We start from the raw sequence: 12,644 nt of genomic DNA on the forward strand, positions 1-12,644 counted from the left end.
TCTTTTATATATATGGCGTTACGGCGTCTCCCACACTGTGCCGGTCCTATCAATGCGCCGCGGAAGCCACCCGGAGTGGGCCACCACGCAGAGGTCCCGAATTCGATTCCTGTGTCGTGATATATATTTTTGTATGGTCTACATTTATTGCTCTCGTGAATTTGGGTGTAATTTGTGGTTGTCTATGTGTGTGTCCATGGCGGTGTCTCTCTAGTGTGGGGCTATGAGAGTGCGTTAAAAAAAACAAAAAATTATCCATGCTGATCATTGACTTACAATTATATGGACGTCGGGTCCGCGCTAAAAAGTGTCCGAACTTATAGGGCGTTAAAATCGTATACAGAGCGTCATTCACGCTTTAGTCTTCGTTTGTTCGACTGACAGCGAAGCAAGCAAAATTAGACAGTACTGCCATGACATTACAATTTAAATTCAACGTTTTAGCTTTTTCATATTCCTTTACATGTCACTACGTTTAAATTCTATGTTTGGAGCTCCATGTGAACGGACGTGCGCGGTTTTTTAAATTAAATTTTTTTTTGGTTTCTTTTTAAATTAGTATTTTCAGTTTGTGTTACTTCCGAATCCAATGTTCGGCGAATATCGGTCCCTCTCTTACTGTCTAGTGGCCATCTTCGTAAGACTGCGCATCCATCTTGGATTCCGTTCGGACCTCTCACTTAGTGTGCTTCACTTTAGTCTTGGTGCCGGTGAATTTTATCGACCCCTCTCGCACTATCTTGGGGCTGTCTTCGTAAGGCTGCGCGTCCATCTTGAATTCTGTCCTGCCTCTCGCTCGGCGTGCCTGGCGTCAGTGGTGACCGTCACTTTGCGTTCCGTTGTGACGTCACAAGAGTCATAGGTGCGTGCCGGGCCTGGAGCCTCCCTGACATCTGGCGGAGTCTGCTGTGAGTGGAAATAAATTCAAATAACAAGCTGCCTTGCCCGGCTGAGATTCGAGCGCGGGCCCCATAGCTCTGCAGTCGGCCGCACTACGGTTGCGCCACCGGTCATTGAGAGTTGCCCGGCGAAATTAGTGTAGCCATTACTGCTACGCATAAACTACGTCACATTGTCTACGCACTCAGTGGCTACGACTACGTCTACGTCACACAGCATACTTTACTATAATTTATAAATTTATTTTCTCACAATTTTCTTTTCATGTCAACTAGCACAATCAAGTGCGCTGGTTGTCTAACAACAATAGCAGGGAGTACTTACAGTGCTCCAATTGTAATCTTAAATACGATTTATTATGTGCCAACTACAGTACAAAACTGTTTTACGGCCAGAGTAGAGAGGGAAAAACCTGGATCTGCCAAACCTGCCGCAGCAAATTACCTAAGAACGACAATTCTAATACACCAATCCGGCAACAGGTAGCCACCGATGCCGAGGGCACCAGAGAGGAAAGCGATTTATCTTTTTCGCGTATAACAGTTCGCGGCGCACGTGGTGGTCAGTGCACCGATAGCTCGATAGCATCTTGCAGTGACTACGTGGCGAACCCTGACGGCAGGGACGAGGAGGAATTTATTGTTAACATTCGTGACCAAGTCATCAGCGCCATTAAACTTGAAATACCTAACCTACTAAAGACTGTCATAAAAAATGAACTTGCCCCACTTAGAAACAGTTTCAATGAGCTCTGCAAGTCTGTCGATTTTTTAAGTAATAAATATGACGAATTGTGTAAGTCGGTTGTTACTGTTACTGAAGAGAATAGTCAATTGAAAAAAGATAATATCGAACTACAATCATCATTAACACAAATCTGGTCTCGTGTCAACGACCTTGAACAGCACCTCAGGGAAAACAATCTGGAGATTCACGGTGTGCCTGAGAACCGAAGTGAGAACATACTTACAGTTGTAAAGCAGTGTGCTTCAGCTATTGGTCACAAAGTCGACGACACTGATATCGTGAATTACACAAGAGTGGCCAAACAAGATAAGGAGAGTAAGCGACCCCGGGCAATCATAATAAAATTCCGCAGTGTAAGGTGTCGCGACGAATTTTATTCTGCAGTGCACAGGTTCAATAAATCCAATCCAAAAGAAAAGTTGAACACAGCCCATTTAGGATTTGGAACTGCAAAGACACCTGTGTATGTTTCAGAACATCTATCGCCAACCAATAAATCGCTACATGCTGCCGCGCGTATAGCTGCCAAAGAAAAGGGATATAAATTTGTTTGGGTGCGAAGTGGCCGAATTTACGTTAGAAAGACTCCGGATTCACAGTACATTTTAATTCGTAATAGAGACAGTTTAAAATACATAGTTTAATAGTTAATACCAGGTTATTCAGATTTATTTACTTTATGACAATCACTGTTTATTACCAAAACGTGCGTGGTTTAAAGTCTAAAACTATTGGCTTTTATAATAATGTACTAAGCAATAACTATGATGTCATTTGTCTTTGTGAAACATGGTTGGTGGACTCTATACATTCATCCGAGTTATTTGATGATAGGTACAATGTTTTCCGAAGGGATCGCGATAACGTTTTTAAGAAACAATTTAATAAGAGCCATGGTGGTGGTGTGCTTATCGCGGTATCCAAGAAGTTAAATGTAAAGGTCAGAGCGAGTTGGCAATCAGTTTTTGTGGAGGATATTTGGCTGCAGGTAACACTAAATAGAAACTTAACGCTTAATTTGTGTACTGTTTATCTGCCTGATTATTTGCCTGTTGCCATGTATACAGACTTCGTTGGCACTGTTGCGAATGTGTCCAATATGGCTGGCAATTTTGGTACCTTGGTTGTTGGGGACTTCAATATGAGTGACCTAACATGGTGTAGGGAAACAGGTGGCCCAGTGAATCCCATTAATGAAAAGTCCAGGTGTCTGGTAGATCTCTGCAGATGTTCGGCTATGAGACAGATCAATACTATTTGCAATCGTAACGGTCGAATTTTGGATCTGGCAATCACCGATGTTCCCAATGATTGTGCGCTAACTTCTGCATCACCAATTAGCCGCGTAGATTCCCATCATCCTCCATTGCAATTAACACTGCACAGTGCGGAATCATTAGCTTGTTCGCAGTTAGTTGATAGGTTGTGTTTCCGAAGGACTAATTACGAGGCCTGCATAGACGAGCTCCGGTCTATAGATTGGGATGGACAAGCCTTGGTTCTTAATTGTGATGACTTCGTTCAATACTTTTATAACTCGTTGTATTTAATAATAGAAAGATATACACCGAAGTTGAGAGCTAAGTCAGTAAAGTATCCATGTTGGTTTACGAATAATCTAATTAATTTATTTAAAAGTAAAGAAAAATACCACTTACGTTATAAGCGATACGGAAACCCACGTGATTATGACACTTTCAGTCTGATGAGGGCACGTGCCAAGGAATTAATGAATAGTTGCTTTTCATCATTTGTTGCAAATATAGAGCGGGACTTATGTACCAGTCTTAAGTCTTTTTGGCGATACACAAAAAGTAAACGAGTAACTAATGATATTCCCAATCGTATGTTTTATGAAGATCGCACTGCAAACTCCGGCGATGATATTGTTAACCTTTTTGGAGACTACTTTTCGACCGTGTTCGGGTTTAACAGGGATGTAAACTATGTTCCAGACTTTTCATCGTCCAGTTTCTCCTTAACCGGTATTAGTCTGTCTTCTGATCAAGTACTACTTCATCTAAGGAGAGTCGACGTGGCAAAGGGAGCTGGATCTGATGGCATACCTCCTATCTTTGTGCGCCTTTGTGCATCCGCTCTAGTAAAACCACTAACTATTATCTTTAACAAATCCTTGAATGACGGTGTATTCCCGTCTATTTGGAAGATTGCGAAAATAACTCCTATACACAAATCGGATGATACGCAAAATGTGACTAACTATCGTCCTATTAGTATTCTTGACTGCTTTGCAAAGATATTTGAGGGCATAGTGTACGAGTACATATATAATCAGGTGGTTCACAGAATTAGTCCCAACCAGCATGGTTTTGTCACTGGCCGTTCTACGCTATCAAACTTACTGGTCTACACATCATTCCTATGTGATTCATTTAACGAGAGAGCTCTGGTTGACACCATATATACGGATTTTTCGAAGGCGTTTGACAGAGTCAATCATTCTATCTTGCTGTTGAAGGCTTATCATTTGGGCATACATGGGAATCTTTATCGGTGGCTAACTTCGTACCTAGCTAACCGAACACAGTTAGTCTCGCTGTATGGCTTTGATTCTAGACCTTTCGTGGCGGTGACTGGGGTTCCTCAGGGATCAAGCTTGGGTCCATTGTTGTTCCTTATTTTTGTTATAGTGCGCGGATCCGGAACTAGCTGGCCGCGCCTTAGGTATGTGAGCGGTGGGACGGGGAGGCGGGGGCACTTGATGTCATTACTCAGAATACTCAGTTCGGCGCCGGACTTCGCGGCGGCAACACACGTTGACAGTTCTGGCTAGTTTAGACAAAACGCACAAGAGATTGCAATGTCAAGATGAGTCCGCCGATAAAAAGACAATCTAAGGAAATAATATTTAAAGTGCATACGTTTTTTAAAAAACGGAAAGCCGATGTCAATAGTTTAGAATATAAAACTGATGCGAATATTCATAAATTAGTGGCAGAAGCAACCGGGATATCAGAACGAAGTGTAAGGAGAGTGATTGCTCAAAGTAAAACATCCTTGCAAAATACAGGGGAAGCAAAATTTAGTTCTCCACGAAGGCCAAAAGAGATAAAAAAGAAAATACAAGTTGATGATTTTGATTTAGGAGTGATAAGAAGAAAAATAAATCAGTTTTATACGGTACAGAAAACAAATCCAAGTCTACGAAAACTAAATGCTGTGTTAAAAGAGGATAATATTTTAGATTGCGGATTAACTTATTTAAGAGAACTTTTGCACAAACTGGGATATTCATTTAAAAAATGTAAATCGAAGAGATCCCTTTTATTAGAGAGACCAAACATTGTTGAATGGCGAGTGAAATATTTGAGGGCCATAAGAAAATTCAGAGAAGACAAACGAAATATATTCTTTTTGGACGAAACTTACGTTAACCAAAGTCATAATGTCCAAAAATGTTGGCAATCTTCGTCGGAGCCTGGTGTTTATGCAGATATAGGCAAAGGAAGGCGTTTAATAATAGTTCACGCTGGTAGTCGGAACGGGTTAGTTGACGATGCTCTGCTAATTTTTAAATCAGATTCAAAAACAGGAGACTATCATGGAGACATGAACTCTACAAATTTTTACAACTGGGTTGATCGAAAGTTAATACCTAAACTTCCACCTAACTCAGTCATAGTTATGGACAATGCAGCTTACCACTGTGTGCAAGTTGAGAAGAAACCGACTATGTCCTGTATGAAAATTAATATGCAGAATTGGTTGCAAAATCATAACGTGCCCTTTTCTCCCACGATGGTCAAAGCTGAACTCTTGGGCTTGATTAATACGACCCAATCAGAAAAAATATACACGATTGATGAACTTCTGAAAGGTGCAGGTCATACTGTTCTAAGACTACCTCCATATCATCCAGATCTCAACCCAATCGAGCTTGTGTGGGCAAATATAAAAAATTGCCTGGCCAGAGATCACATTAATGCTACATTGGACGAGAAAATTACAATACTAACAAGACTATTTTCTGAATTTTCTGCCGAACAATGGCAAAAATGCGACGACCACGTACAAAAAAACGAACAAGAATACTGGAATCATGATATGAGATATGATACTGTGATGGACGAATTCATTATAAACTTACAAGATGATTCTGACTCAAGTTCAGACAATTCAGAATCAAGTGATTCAGAGGATAATATGTCAGAGTAATTTCATATCTATAAATACAAAGTCGTGTTAGTTACACTAATTAATTAATAATAATTTCATAAATGATTCAAATATGTCGGAAGAATTTCATTTAATTTGTTTTTGGTTTATTTTACTTTTAATTGCAATGTACGGACAACAGCAAGTCCATCAATACATAAATGTCAAATTTATCCAATCAATTTTATACTCTATTCCCTGGACTTTAAGTTGAAAATCAATTGAGGAAATCTGACAGTTTGTGGCGGCCTGATGTGCTGCCGACTGTACATTGCAATTAATTAGATAGGTATAATATAAACTTGTAAAAGTTCAATTGGCTTTAATTTTTTCTTTTCAATAACTGAACAATTATTGTTCACGATATCTCGAGATTGGTCGTCACTGTCTAATCTCATGTGCGTTGCGAGCAGCAAGCAACCCGCCCCCTCACCCCTGTCCCTACCTAAGGCGCGGCCAGCTAGTTCCGCGCGCACTATAATGACTTACTGGAAAGAGTGACAAGTGAGTGTCTTGCTTATGCTGACGATATCAAAATATATCGCAGAATTCAAAGTCAGCGAGATTGTGAACTTCTCCAAGACGACCTCAACTTCATCAGATCATGGTGTAAAACTAATCAAATGTCATTAAACGTTAAGAAGTGTCAGATCATTACCTTCACGAAAAACAAGACAACAATTGACTACGACTATAGTTTGGGCGGAACGAAGCTTGATCGTGTGTGTGTTGTTAGGGACTTGGGGGTATATTTTGACTCCTCCTTATCATTCAGACAACACTACGATTATGTTATCAATAAGGCCAGTAAAATGTTGGGATTCATTTTCCGCACCGCGAAACCATTTAAAAATAACAAATCATGGATCATGCTGTATACTGCGCTAGTGCGTAGCATACTTGAGTACTGCTCTTCGGTATGGTTTCCCATATACAAAACCCACACTGATAACATTGAGTCTGTTCAGCGTCGGTTTTTAAGAATGCTTTGTAGTAGGCTAGGGTTGAGGCGCAAATTGTCAGGCTACGAGACTCGACTTAACGAGTTTGATTTATTGACTCTGGAGAGACCTAGAATCGTAAGTGATTTGTGTACGTTGCACAAAATAGTTAATGGTAGACTAGGTGACAAATTGCTAGACAGAATCTGTTTAAAGGTGCCAACTCGTTCTGTCCGTCGACCACGGTTATTTGTTACACAAGTTTTGAGTAACAATAACGTTTCTGCAAACAGCCCTATTCATCGAATGTGTACATCTTACAATCAAATCGGAGCTTCTGATATTGACATATTTCACGACAGTCTTCCCGCATTTAAAAATTCAGTTGCCGTTATTGATTATTGAACTCTAAATATTGTTACTAATTTAAGCATTTTGTTCCTAGTTTTTAATTGCATTTTGTTCCTAGTTTTTAATTAATCCTTATTTTTCAATTTTTTCATAATCGCACTACCTGTTATTTTAGAATGTTGTGTACAATTATAACTGGAATGCAGATTCATCATTATTAGACTTATTTTTGTTTTTAAAAAAAATGCCGTTAATCTGTTTTCTGTAATGTGTACCATTGAAAAAAAACAAAAACAAAAACAAATAGGTTGACTTGGGACACTTTTTTCGTGGTTTTTGTATTAGACCCGTCGTCCATTTATTTGTAAGTCAATGATGCTGATTCATAATTTTTGTATCTTTAATTTTTTTCCTAAAAATTACTAATAGTGAGAAAACTAAATAAACACGAAGAAAAATATTTGAGAAAACGATGTGGTTTATTTGAAGGGTAGTTAATGGTGCTGGTGACTCTTCAGGCATTTTTCAACTTTGTGTGTCGGGGAAACGGGTGGCAGTGCTTCTCGGATTTTTGCGGTGTAAACCTCTGCGTGGTAACGCAACTGTTATAGGCAGTCAACGAGTATATAACCAGAAATAAAGACGAAATAAGGGTCATCCATCCCTGGCAACTCATCAGCCAAATGGACCTTATATCACTTTTAAATATCAACTCTCGTTTGCGCTGAAATCACAAATTAGAAAGCTGAAACAGTACAGCGCCAACAACTGACCTGTGTGTACGTCGTCTCCGTATATTCCAAAAATATTCTGTATTTATTGTAATAAAGATAATAAATCTCTAGGTATGGGGGGCTTTGGGAAAAACAGCGAAACATCTAATTACAAAACAAACGGCATCACATTTCATTAAATATGTAATTTTTCCATTATAAGCTCTAGATAAACTTGTCGATTTGAAGTGAAACAATTGACAGCACCCGTCAATTGTTTCGAATTCGGGCGCCAGCGCAGTTGATCGGAGAGCAGTTGTCACCGTAATAAGTAATATGGCAGAATAGTTTTCAAACAAATTAAATGACATTTCGTCTTTATTTCTGGTTATATACTCGATGTAATCAGGCATGGCCCTTACCACTAGGCGTACGACTTGTTTGATTGTGAACACGCTTCCAAGGACTGGTATTTTATACTAGTATCGATAATTTTTTTGTCCTTCACACACGTCAGAAAATAAAACCCGACTGCACCTACTACCGTACCTTCCAGTTGGTCTATTCTATTAATGATATGTGATGTTCATAGTCTATGATCGCCACATTTAATTTAGGGGATAACATTAAACCTGTGCTTATCAGAATATGAAAGTCGAGGTATAGGTTTAACATGTGTGATATTAAAGTATTCATGTTGTAGGAAAGAAGTATAATGAACATATTCGATGATGAAAAAACCCGTAAAGGTGCATTGTGTCGAGAAAAAGAAAGAATAGGAACAAGGTGGGCTAGGGCATTACAAGTAGTCACAACTAGTCATGAGCAAACTATTAAAAAAGTTGATGCACCAAGAGGGAACAAATTTTATGACAAGCCTGGTGGGACCGAACACAATGCGAAAAGTGAGAAAAGAAGTGTTGTTAACAAAGAAAAAGATAAATTATGTATAAATTGGAATAAAGCATCTCAAAAAGTCACAATTGTTAAAGAGCAAATTGCTGAAAAAGTAGATGAACCCGAAACAAGGAACTTGTGTACTAGTGCGAAAAGACCTGTTGGGACAGAAAATGATAAACCAACAAAGGGGACTTTGTATGACAAGTTGAATAGGTCTGGCCGATTCGAACAAAATGTAGAGTGTAATGAAAGAAACATCATTAAAAAAGAAAAAAAAGCATTGGCATCTGAGAGGGATAAGTCTCAAAGAGTCGCAATTGACGGAGAGCAAATGACCAGAAAGGATTATGAACCGCAAAAAAGGAGTTTGTATGATAGGTTGAACCGACCTGGTGGACTCGAATGTAATGCAAAATGTGAACAAAAAAAAGTTATTAACAAAGAAAAAAAAGGATTGCCTACAGACTGCGATAAAGTATCACGAAAAATCACAACTGAGAATGAACGAATTGCCAGAAAAGTTAATAAACCGGAAAAGGAGAGTTTGTATGCCTTGTCGAGAAATCCTGTTGGGACTGAAAATATAGAATGTGAAGAAAGGAACGTTATTAACAAAGAAAAAGAAAGATTAACTACAGAGTGGTATAGCACATCCCAAAAAGCCCCAATTGGCAATGAGCAAACTGTCAGAAAATATGACAAACCGGAAAAAGACAGTTTGTATGTTAAGTTGAACAGGCCCAGTGAAATCGAACATAATGCAGACTGTGAAGAAAAATACGTTATTAACAAAGTAAAAGAAGGATTAGCACCAGAAAGGGGTGGAACACCCCAAAAAATCGCAAACAACAGAGAGCCAACGACCAGAAAAGGTTACGAACCGCAAAAAGAGAGTTTGTATGACAGGTTGAACACGCTTGGAGGAATTAAATTTAAAGCAGAATGTGACGAAAGGAACGACAAAGAAAATGAAAGATTAGCGACAGAGATGGGTAGAGCATTTCAAAAAATAGCAATTGATAGTGAGCAAACCACCAGAAAAGATTATGAACTGCAAAAAGGGAGTTTGTATGATAGGTTGAACCGGCCTAGTGAAATCGAACGTAATGCAGAATGTGAAGAAACACACGTCATAAATAAAAAAAAAGAAAGATTGACTACGGAGTGGGATAGAGCACCCCAAAAAGTTACAATTGACAACGAGCAAAATGCCAGAAAAGATAATGAACCACAAAAGGTCAGTTTGTACAACAGGTTGAACAGGCCTGTTGGGACCGAATACTATGAACCGACCAAGGGGAGTTTATACGACAAGTTGAACTGGCCCAGTCCAATGGAACATAATACAGATTGTGAAGAAAGGAACTTTGTTAACCAAGAAAAAGAAGTATTAACGACAGAGGAGTGTGGAGCATTCCAAAAAGTCTCAATGGACAGTGAGCAAACTACCGAAAAAGATAATGAACCGAAAAAAGGTAGTTTGTATGCCAGGTTGAACAGACTTGTTGGAACCGAATATAATGAACCAACAAAGGGGAGTTTGTATATCAAGTTGAACAGTCTTGGTGGAGTCGAATATGATACAGAATGTCAACAAAAAATTGCTATTGACAAAGAAAAAGGAAGATTAACTCCTGAGAAGGATAGAGCATTTCAAAAAGTCACCATTGACAACGAGCAACCGACTGGAAAAGATCGTGAACCAGAAAAGGGTAGTTTGTGTGCCAGGTTGAACAGGCCTGTTGATACAGAATATAATGAACTAACCAAGGAAAGTTTGTATGACAAGTTGAATACGCCTGTTGGTACCGAATATAATGAACCAACGAAGGAAAGTTTGTGTGACAAGTTGGCCAGGCCTGGTGGAATGGAATACAATGCAAAACAAGAGTTGTATAAAGCACCCCAAACAGTCACCATTGACAATGAGCAACCGACGAGAAAAGATAATGAACCGGATAGAATAATCGAACCTAGTGCATTCGATAATGCAGAACATGAAGAAAAAAACATTATCAACAAAGAGAAAGAAGGAATAGCTACAGAGTGGGACAGTGTATCCCAAGAAGTTGCAATTGACAACAAGGAAACTGCCGAAGAAGAAGAAGAAGATAATGAGTTGGAAGAGGGGCGTTTGTATACCTGGACGGAAAGTCCTCGTAAGACCAAATATCATGACCGAACTTCCGTAAATTTATATGACAGGTTGAACAAGATTGGTGGAGTCAAATATGATGAACAACAAAGGATGAGATTGATGATGAGCGGGACCGAAACCGAGACCGAGACCGAGACCAAGTATGATGAAGCGAAGAGAAGGAAAAAAAGTTTTTTTGGCAGGGCATTAGAAGAAAAGAATAAAAAAAAAAAAGCAAAAGAAGTATTACCCCCAAAGGAGGTTATTCCATCCCAGAAAGTCACAATTGACAAACAAGAAAAAGTAAAATTGGATGCCAAGTTGAACAAGCTTGATGGGCATGAATATAGTGAGGAAAAATCGAATACAATAACAATTAGGGCCAAGTCATTCGAAATATCCGCAACTGAAATGTTGAAGATACAGACTGAGGCCGAAAAGGAGGAAGAGTTTGAAAAAAAATTGGAAATAAAAATTGAAGAAAAGAGTTTGAAAGGGCCTGATGAGACCGATTATGATGCAAAGAAAAAGCAAACAAAGGATGTACAAAAAAACATTCGTATGAATGCCAAGAACTTGTTTAAAGGGGTAACATATAGTGACGAAAAATCAAATATGACAACAATTAGGGCTAAGTCATTCGAAATGTCCACAATTGATATGAAAACAATGAAGGAAATGATGGAAGAAATGAAAAAGAAAAGGAAGGGAAAGATGAAGAAAGAGACTGAGAGTGAGGAGAAGGAAGGGTTGGAAGAAGAAATGGAAGTAAAAATTATAGAAAGGATAGAGAATGAATCGGAAGAAGAAATGGAGAAGAAAATAGAGAAAAAGATGGAAGTATGGATGGAGGATTCGGCGGACAACATTTATAAAGGGACTTCATCTCTGGGTAGAGAAAAGGGAATGATGAAGGGAAAAAAGGAAGGAAATACGAAGGAAATGTTAAAAGGAGAGATGGCGGGCGACAGAATTAAAAAGATGAAAGGAGAAAAGAAAGGAACGATGAAGAAGAAAAAGGAGGGTAAGATAAAGGGAAAGACGAATGAAAAGGTACCCAAAAAGACAAAACAAAAAGGTAAAGACACCATAAAAATGTCTCAAAAAATAAAGAATCGTTTAAAAGAAACTATGGAGTCAGAATTTGTTGAAAATATACAAGAAAAGAAAAGGCGAAGAAAAGTTGTCAAGGTAATTAATAAGCAAAAAGCAGTAGAGCAAAAAGAACTAAAACAAACCTTGCGTTCATTAAAAAGACAAGAGAAAAACGTTAAAAAAAAGATAAAACAATTGAAACAACGCAGAGCTAGAGAAAAATTAATGGCGAATATAAAAACCAAAACGAAACGGAAATGCAATAAGTGCAAACGAGGAATCGTCGGAATACCAAAAAAGATAAAACAAATAAAGCCGAAAGAAGTTGTAAAAACGATGAAGAAAATGACACCTAATCAAATCAGAAACCATATAATAGCTAAAACAATGAAGAAAGTAGATACGTTCAAACAGTACGCACTCCGTAAGACGAAGGAACTCGAGAAGCAGTTACCAGGTAAGTTATATTTCCAAAATTATGAAACGTATAAGAGACCACCCACTTCTGTACAGTAGGTAAAAGAACAATTTAAACATCTACATTTTTTGGTCTTACCGAATACAAATTTGCCATCAGCTATAGCTATAACTTTGTGTGACTCGTGAATAAAATAGTAATTTTTGATGCAAGTGCGGAAAGTTAGTCATTATTCACGAGTCTCGAGTTTTCGGTTCTCGAGACCA

The 12,644-nt window shown here is 38.6% G+C and overlaps 1 protein-coding gene across 1 annotated transcript; it reads left to right on the plus strand.

Moving 5' to 3' along the window:
- Positions 1-589: 589 nt before the first annotated feature.
- Positions 590-12,417, plus strand: LOC113238688 (the record flags this gene model as incomplete). Its single annotated transcript, XM_026475525.1, has 4 exons — positions 590-637; positions 1,383-1,962; positions 6,847-6,902; positions 8,532-12,417. Coding segments are annotated over exons 1-4 (4,570 nt in total), but the record flags the coding sequence as incomplete, so codon positions are not given.
- Between the last annotated feature and the right edge of the window lie 227 nt (positions 12,418-12,644).

This window comes from Hyposmocoma kahamanoa, unplaced genomic scaffold (assembly GCF_003589595.1).
Source record: "Hyposmocoma kahamanoa isolate Upper Pololo Valley unplaced genomic scaffold, ASM358959v1 97533, whole genome shotgun sequence".
Lineage (NCBI taxonomy): Eukaryota > Metazoa > Arthropoda > Insecta > Lepidoptera > Cosmopterigidae > Hyposmocoma > Hyposmocoma kahamanoa.